Source organism: Cherax quadricarinatus, chromosome 77 (genome assembly GCF_038502225.1).
Source record: "Cherax quadricarinatus isolate ZL_2023a chromosome 77, ASM3850222v1, whole genome shotgun sequence".
Classification (NCBI taxonomy): domain Eukaryota; kingdom Metazoa; phylum Arthropoda; class Malacostraca; order Decapoda; family Parastacidae; genus Cherax; species Cherax quadricarinatus.
Window position 1 is genome coordinate 5,710,119 of NC_091368.1, and position 25,208 is coordinate 5,735,326.

The following is a 25,208-nucleotide window of genomic DNA, read 5'->3' on the forward strand; positions in this document are numbered from 1 at the left end:
TCCCACCTGACTAATTGAAATATAGAGCAACGTGAACAGAGGAGAAAGTGCCTCTCTGAGAGTCAAAGGTGAAAGCCTCAAGTGTATCTTAGCAAGAGTGTGTCTTAACGAGAGTGTCTTAGCAAAAGTGTCTTAGCAAGTGTATTAATGAAATTGTTATTTGCGTTGATGTTATGGTTATTATTATTCTCACGGAGGTTGAATGTCATTGATGTGTCATACAGCTATCAGTGTGGAACTGTCTGCTGCCTCCCACAGCTATCAGTGTGGAACTGTCTGCTGCCTCCCACAGCTATCAGTGTGGAACTGTCTGCTGCCTCCCACAGCTATCAGTGTGGAATTGTCTGCTGCCTAACACAGCTATCAGTATGGAATTGTCTGCTGCCTCCCACAGCTATCAGTGTGCAATTGTCTGCTGCCTCCCACAGCTATCAGTGTGGAATTGTCTGCTGCCTAACACAGCTATCAGTGTGGAACTGTCTGCTGCCTCCCACAGCTATCAGTATGGAATTGTCTGCTGCCTCCCACAGCTATCAGTGTGGAATTGTCTGCTGCCTCCCACAGCTATCAGTGTGGAATTGTCTGCTGCCTCCCACAGCTATCAGTGTGGAATTGTCTGCTGCCTCACACAACTATCAGTGTGGAATTGTCTGCTGCCTCCCACTTCCTTAACACCTTCAGTTCTCCAGTGGTTGCTGAGTTGTGTTCCTCAGTGGTTGCTGAGTTGTGTTTCTCAGTGGTTGCTGAGTTGTGTTCCTCAGTGGTTGCTGAGTTGTGTTTCTCAGTGGTTGCTGAGTTGTGTTTCTCAGTGGTTGCTGAGTTATGTTTCTCAGTGGTTGCTGAGTTATGTTTCTCAGTGGTTGCTGAGTTGTGTTTCTCAGTGGTTGCTGAATTGTGTTTCTCAGTGGTTGCTGAGTTATGTTTCTCAGTGGTTGCTGAGTTATGTTTCTCAGTGGTTGCTGAGTTGTGTTTCTCAGTGGTTGCTGAGTTGTGTTTCTCAGTGGTTGCTGAGTTATGCTTCTCAATGGTTGCTGAGTTGTGTTTCTCAGTGGTTGCTGAATTGTGTTTCTCAGTGGTTGCTAAGTTGTGTTTCTCAGTGGTTGCTGAGTTATGTTTCTCATTGGTTGCTGAGTTGTGTTTCTCAGTGGTTGCTGAGTTATGTTTCTCAGTGGTTGCTGAGTTGTGTTTCTCAGTAGTTGCTGAGTTGTGTTTCTCAGTGGTTGCTGAGTTATGTTTCTCAGTGGTTGCTGAGTTGTGTTTCTCAGTGGTTGCTGAGTTGTGTTTCTCAGCGACTTCCGTTTTATGCTCTTCAGTGGTTGCTGAGTTATGTTCTTCAGTGGTTGCTGAATTATGTGCCTCAGTGGTTGCCGAGTTATGTTATTCAGTTGTAGCTGAGTTATGTTCCTCAGTGGTTGCTGAGTTATGTTATTCAGTGGTAGCTGAGTTATGTTCTTCAGTGGTAGCTGAGTTATGTTCCTCAGTGGTTGCTGAGTTATGTTAATCAGTGGTAGCTGAGTTATGTTCCTCAGTGGTTGCTGAGTTATGTTCCTCAGTGGTCGCTGAGTTATGTTAGTCAGTGGTAGCTGAGTTATGTTCCTCAGTGGTTGCTGAGTTATGTTCCTCAGTGGTAGCTGAGTTATGTTCCTCAGTGGTAGCTGAGTTATGTTCCTCAGTGGTTGCTGAGTTATGTTCCTCAGTGGTAGCTGAGTTATGTTCCTCAGTGGTTGCTGAGTTATGTTCCTCCGTGGTTGCTGAGTTATGTTCCTCAGTGGTTGCTGAGTTATGTTCCTCAGTGGTTGCTGAGTTGTGTTCCTCAGTGGGTGCTGAGTTATGTTCCTCAGTGGTTGCTGAGTTATGTTCTCAGCAATTGCCGATAGTCTTTGTGTGTGTTTAGATTAGCTTAGTGACAGTAATTTTTCCATTCCTCTCATCTTTCTCTATTTCTTTGTGTGTTTATTCTCTCCGTCTCTTTCTTGTGTGTCTCATCTCTGCTCTGTGTGTACATCTGTGTGTCTCATCTCTGCTTTATGCGTATATCTGTGTCTCATCTCTGCTTTGTGTGTATATCTGTGTCTCATCACCACCTTTGTGTTTTGTCTTAGTTTTTTTCCTCCGCTCTCTATTTCCATTTATGATTTATGTGTATCATTCTTGCTTTGACTCTACACCTGTCTGTGTTCCTCATCTTCTGTGTTCTCTACTCTAATATTTGTCATTCTGTCACTGTTACAGAGTGTGGCGTTAGTAAGTTCAACAGACACAGGCAGCCTCGGAGGCCAGAGCAGGACCTGGGTGATATGGTTCTGCGGGAGCGACAACGAGCCATCGGGGACTCGAAGTCCGCCACTCAACCTTACTTCGAAGACGCGTCTTGGGATGGGTCACCCTACTTCGCGGAGGCTGACGGAGGCGCAGCGGGAGGGGACACGACTGAGCGCTCTCGTACCAACAACCGCATGATGGTTTTTGACGATACATCAACGGGACGCATCGTCGGAGGGAAGGAGAGCAAGCCAGGAGCCTGGCCGTGGCAGGTAACATCCATGACTGTATCAGCACAGGCCTTGGCAGGTAACACCCACTGACTGTATCAACACAGGCCGTGGCAGGTAACACCCAATGACTGTATCAACACAGGCCGTGGCAGGTAACACCCACTGACTGTATCAACACAGGCCGTGGCAGGTAACACCCAATGACTGTATCAACACAGGCAGTGGCAGGTAACACCCACTGACTATCAACACAGGCCGTGGCAGGTAACACCCACTGCCTTTATCAACACAGGCCGTGGCAGGTAACACCCACTGACTTTATCAACACAGGCCGTGGCAGGTAACATCCAGTGACTGTATCAACACAAGCCGTGGCAGGTAACACCCACTGACTTTATCAACACAATAAATGCATAAACAGAAGACAGTGGCAGATGCGGTATTGTATACCACTGTATAGCGTTGACAGGAAGGTAACGAAATGCAGTTATGACCTTAAACAGAGAAACTTAAGTCAATAGCAAGACAAATTGGGTAAGATTATAAGTGATTCAAGACTCTCAAAAATATTCAAATTATTTCAAGCCACTCTTGGAGCTGTCAAGGCAAGAATAACTGAGATAACGCTTCATTATTAAACTTCCTCGAGGTCGACAAGATATTATTAGCTGTAACGTTTTTTATTGTACTTATGAAGGAGTTCACTGCTACTAGAAGTGCACTGCTGCTAGACGTTCACTGGTACTAGAAGTTCACTGCTACTAGAAGTTCACTGCTGCTAGAACTTCATTGCTACTAGAAGTTCCCTGCTGCTAGAAGTTCATTGCTGCTAGAATTTCACTGATGCTAGAAGTTCATTGCTACTAGAAGTTCACTGCTACTAGAAGTTCACTGCTAGTAGAAGTTCACTGCCACTAGAAATTCACTGCTACTAGAAGTTCATTGCTACTAGAAGTTCACTGCTAGTAGAAGTTCACTGCTACTAGAAGTTCACTGCTACTAGAAGTTCACTGCTACTAGAAGTTCACTGCTAATAGAATTTCACTGCTACTAGAAGTTCATTGCTACTAGAAGTTCACTGCTACTAGAAGTTCACTGCTAATAGAAGTTCACTGCTACTAGAAGTTCACTGCTAATAGAAGTTCACTGCTACTAGAAGTTCAATACTACTAGAAGTTCACTGTTACTAGAAGTTAGAATTTACAGGGTATAATTTTAACTTAAATTTTTAAAGGGGTGGAGGGATAAGCCACTGGAAGGCCTCGATCAGATGACCAAATGCTTCAACTATGGGTCATCATATGACTTAAGACCCGCTCAGGAAACACTTGTCCTGTTTCCTGAATATTTCCTAAACTAACCAAACCTAACCTAACCTAACCTAACCTAACCTAACCTAACCTAACCTAACCTAACCTAACCTAACCTACTAGAATCTGTTTCACTATTTGTTTGCTCCAAGTTTCATTATCTTCTTCTTTCTATACAAAGTTTTGTTTTTGTTTAGTAATACAAAAAAGTGCATCTTTTGTCTTTATGAAAGTTTCTTTATTGTCTTCTTCAGAAGTTTCTTCATTGTCTTCTTCAGAAGTTTCTTTATTGTCTTCTTCAGAAGTTTCTTTATTGTCTTCTTCAGAAGTTTCTTTATTGTCTTCTTCAGAAGTTTCTTCATTGTCTTCTTCAGAAGTTTCTTTATTGTCTTCTTCAGAAGTTTCTTTATTGTCTTCTTCAGAAGTTTCTTTATTGTCTTCTTCAGAAGTTTCTTTATTGTCTTCTTCAGAAGTTTCTTTATTGTCTTCTTCAGAAGTTTCTTTATTGTCTTCTTCAGAAGTTTCTTTATTGTCTTCTTCAGAAGTTTCTTTATTGTCTTCTTCAGAAGTTTCTTTATTGTCTTCTTCAGAAGTTTCTTTATTGTCTTCTTCAGAAGTTTCTTTATTGTTTTCTTCAGAAGTTTCTTTATTGTCTTCTTCAGAAGTTTCTTTATTGTCTTCTTCAGAAGTTTCTTTATTGTCTTCTTCAGAAGTTTCTTTATTGTCTTCTTCAGAAGTTTCTTTATTGTCTTCTTCAGAAGTTTCTTTATTGTCTTCTTCAGAACTTTCTTTATTGTCTTCTTCAGAAGTTTCTTTATTGTCTTCTTCAGAAGTTTCTTTATTGTCTTCTTCAGAAGTTTCTTTATTGTCTTCTTCAGAAGTTTCTTTATTGTCTTCTTCAGAAGTTTCTTTATTGTCTTCTTCAGAAGTTTCTTTATTGTCTTCTTCAGAAGTTTCTTTATTGTCTTCTTCAGAAGTTTCTTTATTGTCTTCTTCAGAAGTTTCTTTATTGTCTTCTTCAGAAGTTTCTTTATTGTCTTCTTCAGAAGTTTCTTTATTGTCTTCTTCAGAAGTTTCTTTATTGTCTTCTTCAGAAGTTTCTTTATTGTCTTCTTCAGAAGTTTCTTTATTGTCTTCTTCAGAAGTTTCTTTATTGTCTTCTTCAGAAGTTTCTTTATTGTCTTCTTCAGAAGTTTCTTCATTGTCTTCTTTTTCGTACAAATGTTGTTATGGTTCTTGATATTTTGAGAATACAGTTCCATACCTGTGTAACTACAAGTACACCTCAGAATACAGGATATATACACTGAGAAGTGTATTTCACTCAGTGTGTATACACTGAGAGGTGTATTTCACTCAGTGTTTATACACTGAGAAGTGTATTTCACTCAGTGTGTATACACTGAGAGGTGTATTTCACTCAGTGTGTATACACCGAGAGGTGTATTTCACTTAGTGTGTATACACTGAGAGGTGTATTTCACTTAGTGTGTATACACTGAGAGGTGTATTTCACTTAGTGTGTATACACTGAGAAGTGTATTTCACTCAGTGTGTATACACTGAGAGGTGTATTTCACTTAGTGTGTATACACTGAGAGGTGTATTTCACTTAGTGTGTATACACTGAGAAGTGTATTTCACTCAGTGTGTATACACTGAGAGGTGTATTTCACTCAGTGTGTATACACTGAGAGGTGTATTTCACTCAGTGTGTATACACTGAGAGGTGTATTTCACTCAGTGTGTATACACTGAGAAGTGTATTTCACTCAGTGTGTATACACTGAGAGTGTATTCTAACCCCTATTTCAGGGTTCAAAGTATTTTTGACTGGTGGTGAGAAAAAGATTGCGGTCAGCCTTAATAACCTTGGTGAAGTAGATGGGCTTGAAACCTCATTAACCTTATTGCGAGAGAAGACTTTTTACAAGATAAATGATTGGCTTCGTAATAAGTAAGAAAAAGCCTTACCGTAAAGTGACCATGAAAAGTGAAAGTCACTTAAATAAGAATTTTGATGATAAAGAAATAGATTGAGTGGTCTATTAGAGTGGATATGTACACCGAGATGTGTATGTTTCTCAGTGTATACACACCAAAAGATGTATGTCTCTTTATGTATACACACTGAGAGTTTACCTTTATCGCTGTATTAGGTATTCAAGTAGGTCTATTCGACTGGATATGTACACAGAGATGTGTATGTTTCTCAGTGTATACACATCAAAAGATGTATGTCTCTTGGTGTATACTCACTGACTTTACTTTAATCCTGTATTAGGTATTAAAGTATTCTTGACTGGTGGTAGGTGACATACAACCTCAGTGACCAATGTATTGTCCTCTTCGTCAGAACTGGTGTTGTACCAGACCTCTCGTACCTGTGGCTGCTTCATTTTTCTAAGTCACATTTCGCTCCTCTAGTTCCACTGGAGACAGGATGCAAGATTATCTACACTGATGGGAAGACATAGATACGAAGAGAGTTCTGACTGTGTCGAGGTTTCGCCTGATAAACGTCTATACAGAGCGAAATGTAGAGACTGCTGAAGCTTTACACTGGGCGAAACGTTGTCACAATACGCTATTTTATTCATCAAATTCATTGCCAAAAAAGTAGTTGAGTTAAAACTATTTAAAAAATAATAATATTTTTTTTTGGAATGGCCAGATAATAAAAAATATAATTCTGCAAAATATATACAACTGGAATCAAAGAATTTATTCCAAAAGCCAGAATTAGAGGAAACAAAAAGTATTTAATAACAGATGCGGGAGACTTACGAAAAATAATGAAACAAATTGAACCAGTTTGTATTTGAAGATTTTTGAAATAGATGAGTGAAGCAATCCGGATCTCCATTTAGAAAATGTAACAGAAGTAATGAATAGAAGATAGAAATTGAAGTAGACATTTTGAAAACTCTTGAATGTATTCTGATGAGTAAACTTTGATGTATACTTAGCGATGTGTATATTCTGGTATGTATACAAGGAGAGCCTAAGTCGAACATTAGGTATTAAAATATTTTTCACTGGTGGTGTATAGGTGACATGCAGCCCTGAAAACTCTCGTCTAATAGATAGAGTTGAAACCCAAAAGTCCAAGCTAGAAGTCTTTAAAAATTTATAAACGAGATGTCAATTTGTGACGTGACGTTACGTTTTCATATGTCACGTGAGATGACACTGCTTTTTCCGTCATGTCATGGGTGTTACGTCAAATGTGTCAAAACATGTCATGTCATTCTTCCTCACTTGTCATGTCAGGGAATATGTCAATATTCATATATGTCATGCTTGTCATGTTTCAACGTAACACTTAACACCTGAGAAGCCACTGTTAAATATCATGTTACACGTGTTTTCGGGTCTTCTCTGTTTTTGTCGCTCATGTGTGACTTGTCAATGGCGAAGCGTTTTGCCCAACTGATTTATATTCTTCACCAGTGCCTATTTTGCACATACTTTTGACCGCTATTATATAATGTATAAGGAGGGCGTCCTTCACTGCTATTACTACTATTACTAGTACCACTACTACTACTAATGCTACTATAATTACTATTACTACTACAACTACTACTAAACCAGAACTGTCACCACCACCACCACTACTACTACTGCTGCTGCTTTTATTGTTGCTACTACTACTACTACTACTACAACTACCACTACTGTTGGTGTTGAAAAGAATACCGTGCATCCTCAGTGACTCGTGTAGTCGATAAGGTTGAAACCCCAATCACTATCTTGGCTCCTACACCCACTTAGTACGCCATAAACTTCAGTCTACGTACAATAGTTCTTAATTTCAGTAGAAGTAGACAGCTCTTCTCAGCTGATAGCATAAGAATCTCTTCAGTTTTCACAACTTCCACTATCAGCATGTCTTTCCTCTCTATTGGTCTATTAAATCGAGTTTCTATTGTAGTTGATCTATTAAAAACGAAGATTTGTAATAGATTTTGAAAGGTGTACTAAAGATGCATTAAGTCTTCTGCCTCCTGAGAGTACAAAGGTAATAACCTTCGCACTCTCATGTACTCTCGTTATTCCCATGTACTCTTGTGTACTTCCATATATCTCTGGCAACGAGGGGCAGTAAATAACGAGGATACGTTCAGTTATGCACGATTATCACTTCTGTTCCACAATGGGTTGAAAAAAGTAACATTTGCAACAGTTGCCAGATGTGTGGGTTACATGCTGCAACACAGTCGGGTCTTCAGCCACACCTGGACTTACATCTGTCAACTAACACCTGCTCCTTGATCTCTTACACCTGTTCCTCCATGTTACAGTCACACCTGTGCCTCTATCTCTCGGCTAACACCTGTTCCTTAAGAGCATAAGAACATAAAGGAGGAACACTGTAGAAGGCCTACTGACCCATACTAGGCAGGTCCTTATCAAACCCAAACCCTCTAATAAAAATATTTGCCCAGCTGTCATACCTCTCCCTCCCTCTCTCAGCCACACCTGTTCATGTTGCCTCCATCTACACAGGTGTCGCTGCAGCTGGTACACCCGAGATGGGGCCGGATAGGTCACTGGTGCGGCGGTGTGTTGATAGACCAACGATGGGTGGTCACTGCTGCCCACTGCATCAATAAGTGAGTAGATTATTCCAATCTTACATACAAGTGGCATAAACAGTGAATGATTCTAGGTGAGAAAGATGATAGGTGAGAATGATGGAAGATGAGAATGATGAGAGGTGAGAAAGCACTTAGAACACTGAACGATGCAGGGAGAAACAGAGGATAGCTTCAATTGACTCACGAAATCGTAATGACACGGGTTCTAACCCCGCCCGTGGTATTTGATAGCTTCAATTCCTTGGATCAAGAGCACTTCAAGGCACTTTATTGAAGGACCATCAGTCTGTAGCTCCTTGAGTCTGCTCGTTACATCTCATTATTATTATTATTATTATCATTATTATTATTATAGTTAACTACAGATCAGCAAGAAACCTGAACATGTTACCTAACACCTGCTGCCATGTTCACCTAGCAGTGAACAGGAACTCACTAGTTAGGTTGACTCCTGTGGGTGGCATCCTGGGAAGGATCGAAGGACTCCCATGAAATCCTTAGGGAGATCGTAACGATTCCCCTGGAAATAAGCCCCTCTGCTTGGCTTTCACGGGTTTCTCCTGGGTTGCTAACCTCCCCATTTTTCATATATTTTTATATAAAAATCTCTCATACGGATGTGTATACGCAGTTATATGTCTCACAGGGTATATACATTTGGGAGATTATTTTTATCCATATGTTAGGTAGGTAGGTATTAGGTTTGTCAGGAAACACGACAAGTGTTTCCTAACACCAGGTTTTAATCATATGATGACCCATAGATGGAGCTTTTAGTCATCTGGCCGAGACCTTCCGCTTTCATATTATAAGGAATAAAATATCTTTATATCTTATAGGATTTAAAGAACCCCCATGGAAATAATTCGATTTGTCTGACTGTTTTGGATTATCGTAGGTTCTCTACACATATGCTGTTATATATGATAATCTATGTAACTGTATTTATGTGTACCTGTGCTTGAATAAACTAACTAACATATGTTTAAAATACCCAGAATAATCTAAAAAAAAGTCAAAGTGACTTATTTCAATAATAATAATAATAATAATAATAATAATAATAATAATAATAATAATAATAATAATAATAATAATAATAATAATAATAATAATAAATTCTTTATTTCTATAAGTATATGTACAAGTTATACAGACCATAGCTGACATCAATAACTTACCGTAAAGAAAGCCCCTTATTATGCAGAGCATTTCGGACAAATTAGGTCAATCGCTTGTATTATTTCTTTAAAATTATGTCCTGACACGAGTCACTGTCAAAAGATGAGATATTAATTAAATAAGCATCCGCTGGTTTATCCCAGATAGGAATTTATTGTTGCTCTCTGTTCTTGGTTTATTCCAATGGTTGTCATATGAATTTTGGCGAGTCTTACTAAAATTTAGTCGCTTTCTCTTATGCTGATTCCTGTCCATTCTCTAAAGCCCTCGGTCTTTATTGACCATAACTCCCTTATTTTATTTATGTTGGCGAATGTATTATTTTTAAGAGATAAGATAAGATTTCGTTCGGATTTTTAACCCCGGAGGGTTAGCCAGCCAGGATAACCCAAGAAAGTCAGTGCGTCATCGAGGACTGTCTAACTTATTTCCATTGGGGTCCTTAATCTTGTCCCCCAGGATGCGACCCACACCAGTCGACTAACACCCAGGTACCTATTTGCTGCTAGGTGAACAGGACAATAGGTGTAAGGAAACGTGTCGGAATTTCCACCCGCCGGGAATCGAACCCGGGCCCTCCGTGTGTGAAGCGGGAGTTTTAGCCACCAGACCACCGGTATTGAGGATTTTTTTTATTCGCCGGTACTGTCCCGACCTGGGTCTTTTCCAAGAGTGGTGACCCGGCCTTGGCTCCCTATCTGGGGAGCATCTCGAGACCTAGGTCTCCCATGGGAGGAGGTACAAGTACCCCCTCATCTTTGGGACCAAGTGTCTCCAGGCCTAGCCACAGTCCCCGCCCTCACGGGGCTCGTAGGGAAAAGCTAGGCCTCTGGTCTGCCATGTGCCCAGCCCCAAACGGGCTCGTGGGGATGGCAGTCTTGTGAGCTACAGATGGTAGCAAGCTCAGGCCATTCTACTAGGTATTGAGGATAAACAGGCTATAGGCACATCAAAAAGTACATTGTATATATTTAAATTAGTGTAACAAAATAAAGTCAAGCAACCTGACTTATTCCTATGTGGATTATTATTATCTGTTTTTAACTTCTAAATAATAATAATGATAATAATAATAATAATAATGATAATAATAATAATAATAATAATAATAATAATAATAATAATAATAATAATAATAATAATAATAATAATAATAATAATAATTAAATCCTGTATTCTTACTTTTCTAGGTACAAACATATATATACGATTATTGAAAACCTGTAAATTTAAATTAATAAACAGGCCCACTGCAAACAATTAAAGAGGCACAAATAAATTCTTGCAACTGTAAATCTTTACTCTAAGAAGAGCTTAATAATGTCATGAAAGAGCTCTGTACAGAGCGAAATGTTGAACTAATGAAAACGTTTGTTCTTGTCTTATCTGTAGGTTAAGCAGGAGAATTAAACCCAGAGTGGATGCGATTTTTGATAATGTATATATATATATATATATATATATATATATATATATATATATATATATATATATATATATATATATATATATATATATATATATATATATATATATATATATATATATATATATATATATATATATATATATATATATATATATATATATATATATATATATATATATATACAATATTTATGACATTCCCTTTCACTAAATCATTTCAGTTTTAAGACATTTTCTGTTTTTAATACATACCAATTTGAACTCATTCCTTTGAAATACATTCCCATTTTAATACATTCCCATTTCATTCCATTCCCGGTTCTAAACCACATTTACATATATACTTCCTTCTTTCATACCTCAAGATAACTTTCATACCTCAAGATAACTTTCATACCTCAAGATAACTTTCATACCTCAAGATAACTTTCATACCTCAAGATAATTTTCATACCTCAAGATAACTTTCATACCTCAAGACAACTTTCATACCTCAAGATAACTTTCATACCTCAAGATAAGTTTCATTCCTCAAGATAAGTTTCATACCTCAAGATAACTTTCATACCTCAAGATAACTTTCATACCTCAAGATAACTTTCATACCTCAAGATAACTTTCATACCTCAAGATAACTTTCATACCTCAAGATAACTTTCATACCTCAAGATAACTTTCATACCTCAAGATAACTTTCATACCTCAAGATAACTTTCATACCTCAAGATAATTTTCATACCTCAAGATAACTTTCATACCTCAAGATAACTTTCATACCTCAAGATAAGTTTCATACCTAAAGATAACTTTCATACCTCAAGATAATTTTCATACCTCAAGATAACTTTCATACCTCAAGATAACTTTCATACCTCAAGATAATTTTCATACCTCAAGATAACTTTCATACCTCAAGATAATTTTCATACCTCAAGATAACTTTCATACCTCAAGATAACTTTCATACCTCAAGATAACTTTCATACCTCAAGATAATTTTCATACCTCAAGATAACTTTCATACCTCAAGATAACTTTCATACCTCAAGATAATTTTCATACCTCAAGATAACTTTCATACCTCAAGATAATTTTCATACCTCAAGATAACTTTCATACCTCAAGATAACTTTCATACCTCAAGATAATTTTCATACCTCAAGATAACTTTCATACCTCAAGATAACTTTCATACCTCAAGATAACTTTACTTGCTGTACTTTTCAGACCGGGTTCCATAGTTTTTTTCTCAGCTTTACAGAACTGAACCTTCATCTCTTGCCAGAGTCAAACTGAAATTTTATAAGGAATATTACTTTATATGAGGCATATTTCTCATATTCCTTTATTGGATGTTTTTTTTTTTGATATGAGAAGTATTCATTTATATGAAAAATATCCCTTTGTGTGTGTCAGCAGTGAGAAGTATTTGACAAGTGGTTCATTATCTTTTGAAAGTGGCTAAGAATGTACATATATGCAGAGGATATATATACACTGAGAGGTATATGTCTCTCAGTGTATATACACCGAGAAGTGTATGTCTTTTAGTGTATATACACGGAGATGTCTCATAGTGCATGTATACCGAGAGATGCTGGTTCCTCACTGAGGGGTGTATGTGTATTAGTGTATATACACTGAGAGGTGAATGTTTCTCAATGTATATACACCGAGATGTGTATCTTTCTCAGTGTATGTACACTGATAGTTTACATTAATTTTAGTTTTAGATATTCTAGTATTCTTGACTTATAGTGAACAGGTGACCCTCTTGTAGTAGATAGACTTGAAACCCCAAGAACTAACCAACCAACCTTAATGACCCTCGTGTAGTAGATAGACTTGAAACCCCAAGAACTAACCAACCAACCTTAATGACCCTCGTGTAGTAGATAGACTTGAAACCCCAAGAACTAACCAACCAACCTTAATGACCCTCGTGTAGTAGATAGACTTGAAACCCCAAGAACTAACCAACCAACCTTAATGACCCTCGTGTAGTAGATAGACTTGAAACCCCAAGAACCAATAATCAATTATTATGATTTATCTTATTTTAATTTCAAATATTTTTTTATATATAATTTCATAATCGTCGTTGCTTTAAATTTATTGAAAATATCAAGATTTTCGTCAGATAATTTTTCCCTCTTTAAATTTATTAACAAAAATAACAGCTACAATAACAGAAATTAACCAACAACCGAAAACGACAAAAACATTTGCAACAATAACAACAACGACAAGTACAACAAACAAGGATTTTCAAGATATTTTAATTGTTTTCCCAAAAATTTAGGTAAATGTTATTAGAAGCAACGTCTCCGATCCTTTCAAAACTGGTTTTCAATGTTGATAGCAATGTTTTCAATGTTGATAGCAATGTTTTAAATGTTGATAGCAATGTTTTCAATGTTGATAGCAATGTTTTCATTGTTGATAGCAATGTTTTCAATGTTGATAGCAATGTTTTCATTGTTGATAGCAATGTTTTAAATGTTGGTAGCAATGTTTTCAATGTTGGTAGCAATGTTTTCATTGATGATAGCAATGTTTTCAATGTTGATAGCAATGTTTTCAATGTTGATAGCAATGTTTTCAATGTTGATAGCAATGTTTTAAATGTTGATAGCAATGTTTTCAATGTTGATAGCAATGTTTTCATTGTTGATAGCAATGTTTTCAATGTTGATAACAATGTTTTCAATGTTGATAACAATGTTTTCAATGTTGATAACAATGTTTTCAATGTTGATAACAATGTTTTCAATGTTGATAACAATGTTTTCAATGTTGATAACAATGTTTTCAATGTTGATAACAATGTTTTCAATGTTGATAACAATGTTTTAAATGTTGATAGCAATGTTTTCATTGTTGATAGCAATGTTTTCAATGTTGATAACAATGTTTTCAATGTTGATAACAATGTTTTAAATGTTGGTAGCAATGTTTTCATTGTTGATAGCAATGTTTTCATTGTTGATAGCAATGTTTTCAATGTTGATAACAATGTTTTCAATGTTGATAACAATGTTTTCAATGTTGATAACAATGTTTTCAATGTTGATAACAATGTTTTAAATGTTGATAGCAATGTTTTCAATGTTGATAGCAATGTTTTCAATGTTGATAACAATGTTTTCAATGTTGATAACAATGTTTTCAATGTTGATAACAATGTTTTCAATGTTGATAACAATGTTTTAAATGTTGGTAGCAATGTTTTCATTGTTGATAGCAATGTTTTCATTGTTGATAGCAATGTTTTCATTGTTGATTGATATGCAATGTTTACAATGTTTTCAATGTTGATAGCAATGTTTTCAATGTTGATAGCAATGTTTTCAATGTTGATAGCAATGTTTTCATTGATGATAGCAATGTTTTCAATGTTGATAGCAATGTTTTCATTGATGATAGCAATGTTTTCAATGTTGATAGCAATGTTTACAATGTTGATAGCAATGTGTGAGTTAGTTAACCACTTTCCTTCTTGCAATGACCTCCTTGCATGTTGCTTTTAGTTTTTGCAGCGAGGGTAAAGAAACTAATTCTGTTTTTTTGTAGATGTTAGCGTGTGTGTGAGTGTGTGTGTGTGGAGAGAGAGAGAAAGAGATAGATAGATAGATAGAGAGAGAGAGAGAGAGAGAGAGAGAGAGAGAGAGAGAGAGAGAGAGAGAGAGAGAGAGAGAGAGAGAGAGAGAGAGAGAGAGAGAGAGAGAGAGAGAGAGAGATTACGAACCAGGTGTTGGACTAGGAATATTGCAGTGTGCTGTTCTCACTGCCGTTCGGGCCGCTGTGGACCGCCCTGGTAGGACAGAGGGATCTTGGAGCTTCACAGGAGGAGGAGAAGGAGGAGAAGGAACCAGGAAGCTCTGAAACACTTCTCAAGGTGGAGAGAATCATCGTCCACGAGAGGTTCAAAAACTTCAAGAACGATATAGGTGAGTTTTGCTGTTCTGAGATTATTAATATCCACCAGGTAAGTTTTATAGTATCTTTTCTCATTCCGTATATAAGAAGTAGAAGGAAGAGCAGTAGCAGAGCATATAGCTTACAATATATAGGACCTGGGTTCGATCCTGGGAGGGGTGAGACTTGTAGATAAGTCTCGTTTCACCTGCTTGTCCCTGTTTAACTGGTAGTCAATAGGTACCCGAGGGACTTAGTCTGCTGTTGTAGGTGGCATCCAGGGGTATAACCTAAGTATCTCAGTGGAAATAAAATGCTCTGATTGGCTTTAATAATAATAATAATAATAATAATAATAATAATAATAATAATAATAATAATAATAATAATAATAATAATAATAATAATCTTTATTTCTACAAGTACATGACACAACTTATACAGACCATAGCTGACATCAATGACATATTATATAGACAGCCCCTGGTTATGCAGACCATTTCGGGCAAATTAGGTTTTGTCCCCAGGATGCGACCCATACCAGTCGGCTTTATTGGGTCATCATGGCTTATCAATTCTCCTGGGTCATTTATTCCAATAAAGTCTCCCTCTTCAGCTTCAACTTTTCCATTCTTCTTTATTCTAAGTTGATTGTAATAAGGAGATGACTAAGCTTAAAAAAAAAACGTGATTTATCACGTATGTGATAGACAAGAAATTCCCTTGGGGTATTTAATGTTTAGCATCTCAACATTTCAGTGAATAATCTGCTTATTGAAAAGGTGACACACACTTCAGTAAGTGTCCCAGGCTGATTTCCAGGCTGTCCCACCATATTAATAGATCAGAATTACATTGGCTATGGGAATTAACGGGAATTAGCCATTTAAATCACTCCAGCACCCGAGAACGACCATGCACCACCACCCACAGTTCTGAGTTGGTGGAGGGATTATTCCGTTTAATTCTAACAACGAACGAGACTCTGGTTCAGTCACTAGCCGACGTATCTCCAGCAACTCAAGTCCATTTCGCAATTTCCCATCCTGCTATAGGATTATAGTATATATAAAGGTAAGTTCTAAGTGGCTATTAAGCGCTAAGTTCAGTTTTAAGGTTAAGCGACTGCAACAGCGATGCAGGTAAGTTCGAAAAGATCAGTGATAGTTTCTAGCTTAATTATTACCATTATTTCGAGGTCTGAGTCCATACGGGTGTCATACAGCGGCTGGTGTGTAGGAGGTGATAAATAATTTAGAAAACCGACAAGTTGAAGAATGAGATAGTTTTGCATTATTTGGGAATATTTAATGAGGAGACTTTTCGCCACACAGTAGCTTCATCAGTCTAATGCAGAGAAGAATTTTAGGAAAAGACGAGGATTTTGAGGTAATCAGTCCCTCAGCCTGGAACCAATGTGTTCAGTCCAGTCTTCAAGACTGATTAGGGTGGATTTAAATCCATGGAAGGGTAGGGTGGATTTAAATCCATGGAAGGGTAGGGTGGATTTAAATCCATGGAAGGGTAGGGTGGATTTAAATCCATGGAAGGGTAGGGTGGATTTAAATCCATGGATAAGGAGCACTTTACCTGCCTCAAGGTACTCTCTTGAAGGGTGAATTTAAGACTGTTTAAGACTTTAAATAAAAATTTCTTTAAGTTTGGCAACCTTAGTTCTTCTTTCCCATCATCTTCAAAGTCTAAGGTTCAAAGTATAGACTTTCTTTGAAATGTTTCAACACGGATCAGAAATTCTAAGAATGATGAAGGTCGAGTCGAAACCTTTAATATTTCTTCTATATTCCTGCTACTGAAGAATGTTATATATACAGTCCATTACTGACTGACATATACGTCTATCACACTGGTCTGATAGACCAAACTTTTTTCACATTGGTCTGATAGACCAAACTTTTTTCACATTGGTCTGACAGACCAAACTTTTTTCACACTGGTCTGATAGACCAAACTTTTTTCACATTGGTCTGATAGACCAAACTTTTTTCACATTGGTCTGATAGACCAAACTTTTTTCACACTGGTCTGATAGACCAAACTTTTTTCACATTGGTCTGATAGACCAAACTTTTTTCACACTGGTCTGATAGACCAAACTTTTTTCACATTGGTCTGATAGACCAAACTTTTTTCACATTGGTCTGATAGACCAAACTTTTTTCACATTGGTCTGATAGACCAAACTTTTTTCACACTGGTCTGATAGACCACTTTTTTCACACTGGTCTGATAGACCACTTTTTCACACTGGTCTGATAGACCATTTTTTTTCACACTGGTCTGATAGACCATTTTTTTTCACACTGGTCTGATAGATCAGTCTGCTACGTCTTCTATTCAGTGTTCTATTTTATCTGTTTTTTCGAATAGAAGAATTGAAATTTAAAAAAAATCTTATCTATCACAAGGAAGCTATTGAAATTTTATATATCACACTGGATCTATTGGAACCTATCTATCACACTGGATCTATTGAAACCTATATATCACACTGGATTTATTGAAACCTATCTATCACACTGGATCTACTGGAACTTATCTATCACACTGGATCTATTGGAACCTATCTATCACACTGGATCTATTGGAACTTATCTATCACACTGGATCTATTGGAACCTATCTATCACACTGGATCTATTGGAACCTATCTATCACACTGGATCTATTGGAACTTATCTATCACACTGGATCTATTGGAACCTATCTAACACACTGGATTTATTGGAACCTATCTAACACACTGGATCAATTGGAACCTATCTATCACACTGGTTCTATTGGAACCTATCTATCACACTGGATATATTGGAACTTATCTATCACACTGGATCTACTGGAACCTATCTATCACACTGGATCTATTGGAACCTATCACACTGGATCTATTGGAACTTATCTATCACACTGGATCTATTGGAACCTATCTATCACACTGGATCTATTGGAAATTATCTATCACACTGGATCTATTGAAACCTATCTATTACACTGGATCTATTGGAATTTAATCTATCACACTGGATTTGTGGAAATTATCTGTCACAAAGGTGCCAATTGAACTTACCCATCACAAAGGTGCCAAGTGAATTTACCCATCACAAAGGTGCCAATTGAACTTACCCATCAAAAGGTGCCAAGTGAATTTACCCAACACAAAGGTGCCAAGTGAACTTACCCAACACAAAGGTGCCAAGTGAACTTACGCATCACAAAGGTGACAAGTGAACTTACCCGTCACAAAGGTGCCAAGTGAACTTACCCGTCACAAAGGTGCCAAGTGAACTTACCCATCACAAAGGTGCCAAGTGAACTTACCCATCACAAAGGTGCCAAGTGAACTTACCCATCACAAAGGTGCCAAGTGAACTTACTTACGGTTTCCTCACTGCTTAATTTACAGTTCAATAATGAAACTATTAAAAAAATTCCATTCGAAAATTGAAACTGACCTTATTATCTAAGCTCATCTCTGCCTTGGGAAAGAGGTGCCTAGATGCTGGTATAGGGCTCTTGATCCCAGAAACTGGAGCTTCCCTTCTTCCCTTCCGATCGAACCTGATTACCCCCACCCCAGTAACCCGTGGCGCTGCATGATGCCCCTACGAATTAGGCGCTTCCCAGTACGGATATCAATGATATTATATTCAATTTTTCAATTTTCTACTTTTTTCTATTTATTTCGTATTTTTTTCCTTCATAATTTCACCCCCCTTTTTTTAAAGATTTTTTTTAATAATAAAAAAAAGGTCTCTGGTTGAGGCAGAAGGTTCAGTCATGTAAATGTTAACATTTTTATTAATTTTTTTTTTTACTTTTCGAGGGGATATCAAAAATAAATATTCCTCTGACTGGTATTCCTCTCTCACACATCTGGACGTGACGTAGCTGGTCGCTTCTGTAGTGTGACACACACACACACACACACACACACACACACACAGGCAATCACCTGACAATCACTTGACAATCACTTGACAATCACTTGACAAGGGTAAGGGTTGACTTGACAGTTTCCTTGCAGTAAAGCATTCAGCTTCACGAAAACAGCTGCAGTGTGGCAAGTCGTTCTCGGAGAACACGACCGCTCTCACCTCGATGGTCGAGAGGTCGTCCTCGGGGTCCTCACCATACTGACTCACCACGACTTCAACGACTATCAAAACGACATCGGTAAGAGGGTTAACACACACACACACACACACACACACACACACACAAACACACACACACACACACAAACACACACACACACACACACACACACACACACACACACACACAAACACACACCTACTTACTCACTTAACTCATCTTTCATCTGTCGTGTTGTGACGAGAGGCTGACACCAGTTCACAACTAACTCAGTATCTGGCAACCAGATGTTTTGGTTAACCAGATGTTTTGATTAACCAGATGTTTTGGTTAAACAGATGTTTCAGTCCAACCGGCTTGAAAATGGTCCAGAACGGACCGGAAAGGTCATCCAGCTTTCAGTTTCAATTTGGGAGTTGATTGTGAATGGTTCCAGCCAGGGAATTGTGACTTTCAGCCTTCTAATACTGTTTAACAGCTGGCAGTTTATGTATTGTTGATAGACGGCTTCTCTGACTGTCAGTCTTGCTGACTGTCAGTTCCTCTGACTCTCAGTCTCTTTGAATTTCAATCTTGCTGAATCTCAGTAGTGTCTATCCTCACGAGTCACAGACTTCACCGTCTATTTATAGCTTTTCGCAAGATGATTTTCACTTATATCTCGTAAGAATTAACGACGTCACTCTAGATAGGACTTGCAGACACCTTGTGTATGTGCTGTCACTCTGCTGTCTCTTAGAAGATACCTACTTTCTAATGTTTCTTTCTCCGCTGCTGTCTTGCTCTGCAGATAGCCTCGGGGTGAAGAACATAGTCTTCTGCTATCTGTCCTTCTGTTGTGCTTCCGTTTATCATTTTTTCACTCCATATCTAACATTCTTGTCTCTTAGAAGGAAGAGAAGACAAATGTTGCAGAAAACAGGACTTTATTGGGTAACTTTTCTATTTCTATAGAGCTTTATCAGGTCATGACTTGATGAAGGTCTCTGTTGATCGAAACGTCGTTTCAGTAAACCTTGTTCTGGAAAGTGTCATCTCTAGTCTTTTAAGTGCTGCATCACTATTGTTTTTGGAAGGGAGACTCTAACCTTAGTAGATGTGTTTCACTTTGTTTGAGTGTGGGAGTTTTCTGGAGAGGGATAACTAATTTAGTGTCCGCTTCCGCAGCGCTTTTCAAGTTGCGACACTTGCCGAGTGTGGGCTACCCCGCCCTCACTCCTATCTGCCTGCCAGACTCCCTCGAACTTCGCACTTTCTCCTTCGAGGGCCTCCGGTGCTTCGCCACGGGCTGGGGAAGGATGGACACTGAAGAAGGTCCCTTGCAATCCCTCCTCCAGGAGACCAAGGTACCGGTGTTGGCTACTAGCGTGTGTTCTGGTGCTTACAATACCTCCCAGTATGGCTTCGTGAAGCTAGGAGGGGGCCACCTGTGTGCTGGAGTGCTGGACGGGTCGGCAGGCACATGCATCGTAAGTATCCTGCTGGAGGAGTGGGCAGTGTGGGCGGGGACACCCATAAAAGGCAACTGTTGTGCGGTTTGTGGGCGCTGTGGGAGGCTGGCATGAACTAAATCCATACTGCTAACACTCACTTGCTACCTGTGTCCCGCATGAGTCTTATACCTCGTTGCATGCATTCTGGGAGAGACAGTAGTAGTAGTAGTAGCAGCAGAAGCAGCTGTGGGGACTCCTGAAAATGACGTGTATTCCAGCCATGATGAAACTTCGTGAGAACGTGGTGTATACAGATCACGTTCAGCCCATCTGCCTCCCGGACACGGAGCCACTGGAAGGAGAGACGTTCCTGGGAATCAAGTGCGTGGCCACGGGCTGGGGCATGAGAGTCCACGGGTCCCACCTGGAGGACCGCCTGAAGGAGGTGACCGTGCCAGTGGTGAATAACACCCACTGCGTCAAGGTGTATGGTATGATGCATAGCATACCTGTCAAGCATTACCACATGTGTGCTGGCCAGACGCAAGGACATGGAGTAGGGACTTGTATAGTAAGTATAGACATTCAGACTTTAGCAGAAACACACACGAAATTTAAACACACACACACACACACAACATGTATACCTATATATCAATAACAACACTGCGACTAGCCAAGGAGTCGAACCCATGCTGCTTTGGCCCGTCTCATTGTGAGCGAAAACTCATGACGCCCTAGCCCACAGAACCACACGATCCTGAGGACTGTTTGGTTCCTCGGGCCAAAGCAGCATGGGTTCGACTCCTTGGCTAGTCGCAGTGTTGTTATTGATCACTACCACTCTTTCGTAGGTACAAATATATATATATATATATATATATATATATATATATATATATATATATATATATATATATATATATATATATATACATATTAGAGGAATTTCACTAATAGGATTAATAATTATTATGAAGATTCTTTTATAAATGAAAAGGGGAGGCAGGTGGTCCAGACACTGATAGACATCAGCTTAATTAATCAATACGCTCTGTATCCAACATCTGTGTATTAGCAATATATTGCAATACTTTTAACTCTTACACTGTGTGGAAGGGAAGGACCACAAACAACAAGAACCCAGAGCGTTTAACTGGGGTTTTGAGGACAACTAACACAACAACAAGACAGTGTTTATCTCTAGTGTTGAGAACATACAACACTCTGAACAACAATAACACAGTCTTTAACTCTGGAATATATGTCACAGTTAAATAGTATAATTATTTAATCTCTTCTAAACGCTTTATTAACAGATATTAACAACAGAATGAACAACAGATTAACCCACAATTAACCTTATTTAAAGCATATTTAAACATATATATATATATATATATATATATATATATATATATATATATATATATATATATATATATATATATATATATATATATATATATATATATATATATATATAGATAGATAGATAGATAGATAGATATAATAGAAGGTGGGAAAGGCTTCCTATATTCATAAAAAATTCTTTTGGCTCTTATTTCTCTTCTCATTGGTCTTTTCTTCTTTGCTTTTTCCAGCTCCTATTTATCCTTCGTACCCTCCTCCTCTTCCTCCTTTCCTTCATCCTCCTCTTCCGTTTCCTCCTCTTTTTTTTTCTCTTTTCTTACCTCGATGATGGAAAAATAATGAAAGGAAAAATGCTTTGCTGAATAAACTAAAATAAATTAGAATAAATTAGAATAACTTAGAATAAATTAAAATATTTTGGAAGGAATTAGAGTGAACTGGACTAATTTAAAGTTGAAATGTCTATCACAATTTAATAGCGTAACTTATTAGCCTAACCTAACCTAACCTAACCTAACTTATTAACCTAACGCAATTTAACAAAACAAATTTATCTAACCTAACATTACCAAACTTAACTAAACTAGCTCCAGAAAACTAGAAAAATAGTCTTTACCAGATTAAGTTATATTAAGTTAAATTAGGTTAGTTTAGCTTGAGTTAAATTTAGTTATCATTGTTAACTTTGCTTGTGATTGGAATTTTTATAATAATAATAATAATAATAATAATAATAATAATAATAATAATAATAATAATAATAATAATATAGTAATAATAATAATAATAATAATAATAATAATAATAATAATAATAATAATAATAATAATATAGTAATAATAATAATAATAATAATAATAATAATAATAATAATAATAATAATAATAATAATAATAATAATAATAATAATAATAATAATAATAATAATAGTTGTTGTTGTTGTTGTTATGATCATTATATATATATAATTTCTTAAAATTTGATGTTAAAAGTTTATTATTATTTATTAGATAGGAATACTGACCCAGGTAGAGTTAGGTATCACTTCGCCTCTCATCTCCCTCCCCCAGGGTGACTCCGGTGGTCCCCTACAGTGCAACATGAGGGATGGCCGCTGGTACCTAGCCGGAGTGACATCATTTGGCTCCGGATGTGCCAAGCCTGGCTTCCCGGATGTCTATACCCGCATCACCTACTACCTGCCTTGGATCAAACAACAGATGAGGATCCACAGATGATCCAGTTATAGTCACTAAGTAGAGCACTAAACTCGCGTGGATCATTCGGGTAGAAGGCTCGATCCTGAGTGTTGGAAGTGAGATACCGGTCTGTGACCAGTGAGTCGGATGGCGCTGGCACCACCTGATGGTCGTAGAGAGACAGGTGAAGCTTGCCCCGAAGCTCTAGATTATTATAATAATAATTGTTATTATTATTATTATTTTTATGATTATTATTAATAATAATATTATTATTATTTTAATAATAGTAATAATAATAATAATAATAATAATAATAATAATAATAATAATAATAATAATAATAATAATAATATTATTATTATTATTATTATTATTATTATTATTATTATTATTATTATTATTATTATTTTATTATATTCTTGGGCAGGCACTAAATCCGTAGAGGTCAACAGTGCCCAGAATTCCATACAACAGTGCATCCAAGAGATTAAGGCTTTAGGTCACCTGTTCACCACCAGCCAAGAATTTTTTAATACCTAAAATACTGATTAATGTAAGATGTCAGTGTATGTATACGGAGAGGCATACACCTCACGGTGAATACTTTGAGAGATATTCTCCTTTTCGTGATTGTGAATATTGTGGGAAACACAAACCTCATGATGTGTATTGTGAGAAATATACAACTTTTGGTGTATTTTGTGAAAGATGTTACCACTTGGTGTATGCTGTGAGAGATACACACTTCTCGGTGTATATTGTGAGAGATACACATCTCTGTGTATACTGTGAGAGATACACACCTCTCTGTGTATACTGTGAGAGATACACACCTCTCGGTGTATACTGTGAGAGATACACATCTCTCGGTGTATATGACCTGAAAAATGCACACCTCTGGCAGTGTGTATACAGTGTGTGATAGGTTTATACGGGTGATCAGACATTATTCCTGAGTGTATTATTTCTGAGTGTTATCTAGTTTACGGATGACAATCAGAAATGATCCGATGAAGGAGAGAAGAGGGGAGCTACTCTAAATCCTCGGATCAGGAACCCTTTAGCGACATCAAGCCAACTCCTTAAACTTAAAGGAATCGAGTACCTGCGGTGATTTAGCAAAAGACGGGTTTTATGGTTGTAATTCCCTGTCTTACAGCCTTGTATTACCTCCTTATTGCATGTGTCTCTGATGTATTTTGTAATTCATTAATGTATTATGTGATCTAAGAATGTATGATAAAGTTCTAGAATGTATTACTGTCGTTTGTAGCTTTTCTGAGGGAGAGATAAAATATATACATACGTTGATAAATTAGACACATGTGAAACACTTGGAAATCTTTATTGAGAAAACGTTTTGCCACACAGTGGCTTCATCAGTTCATACAAAGGAGAATGGTGAAGAACAGGAGGAGTCTGAGGAAATCAGTCCATCAGCCTTGAGTCGATGTAATCAGTCCATCACTTGAAAAGAATACAGTATATGTGAGAAGAAGTGGCTTATATACTGTAGGCAGGAGAGGTGCAGCAGTCGTAGGTGGTATCACACCTGACCAACGTGGCAGTAGGTCGTGCCCAAGGGTTAGGCAAGTGAAGAATTCCCTGTATTAAGATCCCAAGATGTTGCTGTGTCAGACAGGAAAGTAGATGAATGGATCCATTCATCTACATATAAATACTTGCATATAAACATACATACATACATACAGACAGACAGACAGACAGACAGACAGACACACACACACACACACACACACACACACACACACACACACGCGCGCGCGCGCGCGCGGACAACATCTTCCCGTGGGTCCTCAGGGAGGGAGCAGATATACTGTGTGTGCCACTTACCACAATCTTTAACACATCCCTTGAAACTGGGCAACTACCTGAGGTATGGAAGACCTCAAATGTAGTTCCCATTTTTAAAAAAGAAGACACAAAAGAAGCACGAAATTACAGACCAGTGTCATTGACGTGTATAGTATGCAAAGCCATGGAGAAGATTATCAGGAGGAGAGTGGTGGAGCACCTGGAACGGAATAAGGTTATAAACGATAACCAGCACGGATTCATGGAAGGCAAATCCTGTGTCACAAACCTTCAGGAGTTCTTTGACAAAGTTACAGAAGTGCGACACGAGAGA

At 37.7% G+C, this 25,208-nt stretch overlaps 1 protein-coding gene across 1 annotated transcript in view; it reads left to right on the forward strand.

Annotated features, from left to right (window-relative positions):
* LOC128702007 (chymotrypsin-like elastase family member 2A) overlaps positions 1-23,249 on the forward strand; it is a 51,409-nt gene extending 28,160 nt beyond the window's left edge. Inside the window, exons 2-6 of the mRNA XM_070101455.1 lie at positions 2,233-2,534; positions 8,318-8,424; positions 14,794-14,969; positions 20,218-20,519; positions 22,928-23,249. Of these exons, the coding sequence (XP_069957556.1) occupies positions 2,233-2,534; positions 8,318-8,424; positions 14,794-14,969; positions 20,218-20,519; positions 22,928-23,095 (1,055 nt within the window). The 3' untranslated portion in view covers positions 23,096-23,249. The remainder of the gene's footprint in view (positions 1-2,232; positions 2,535-8,317; positions 8,425-14,793; positions 14,970-20,217; positions 20,520-22,927) is intronic.
* The last annotated feature ends 1,959 nt before the right edge of the window (positions 23,250-25,208 follow it).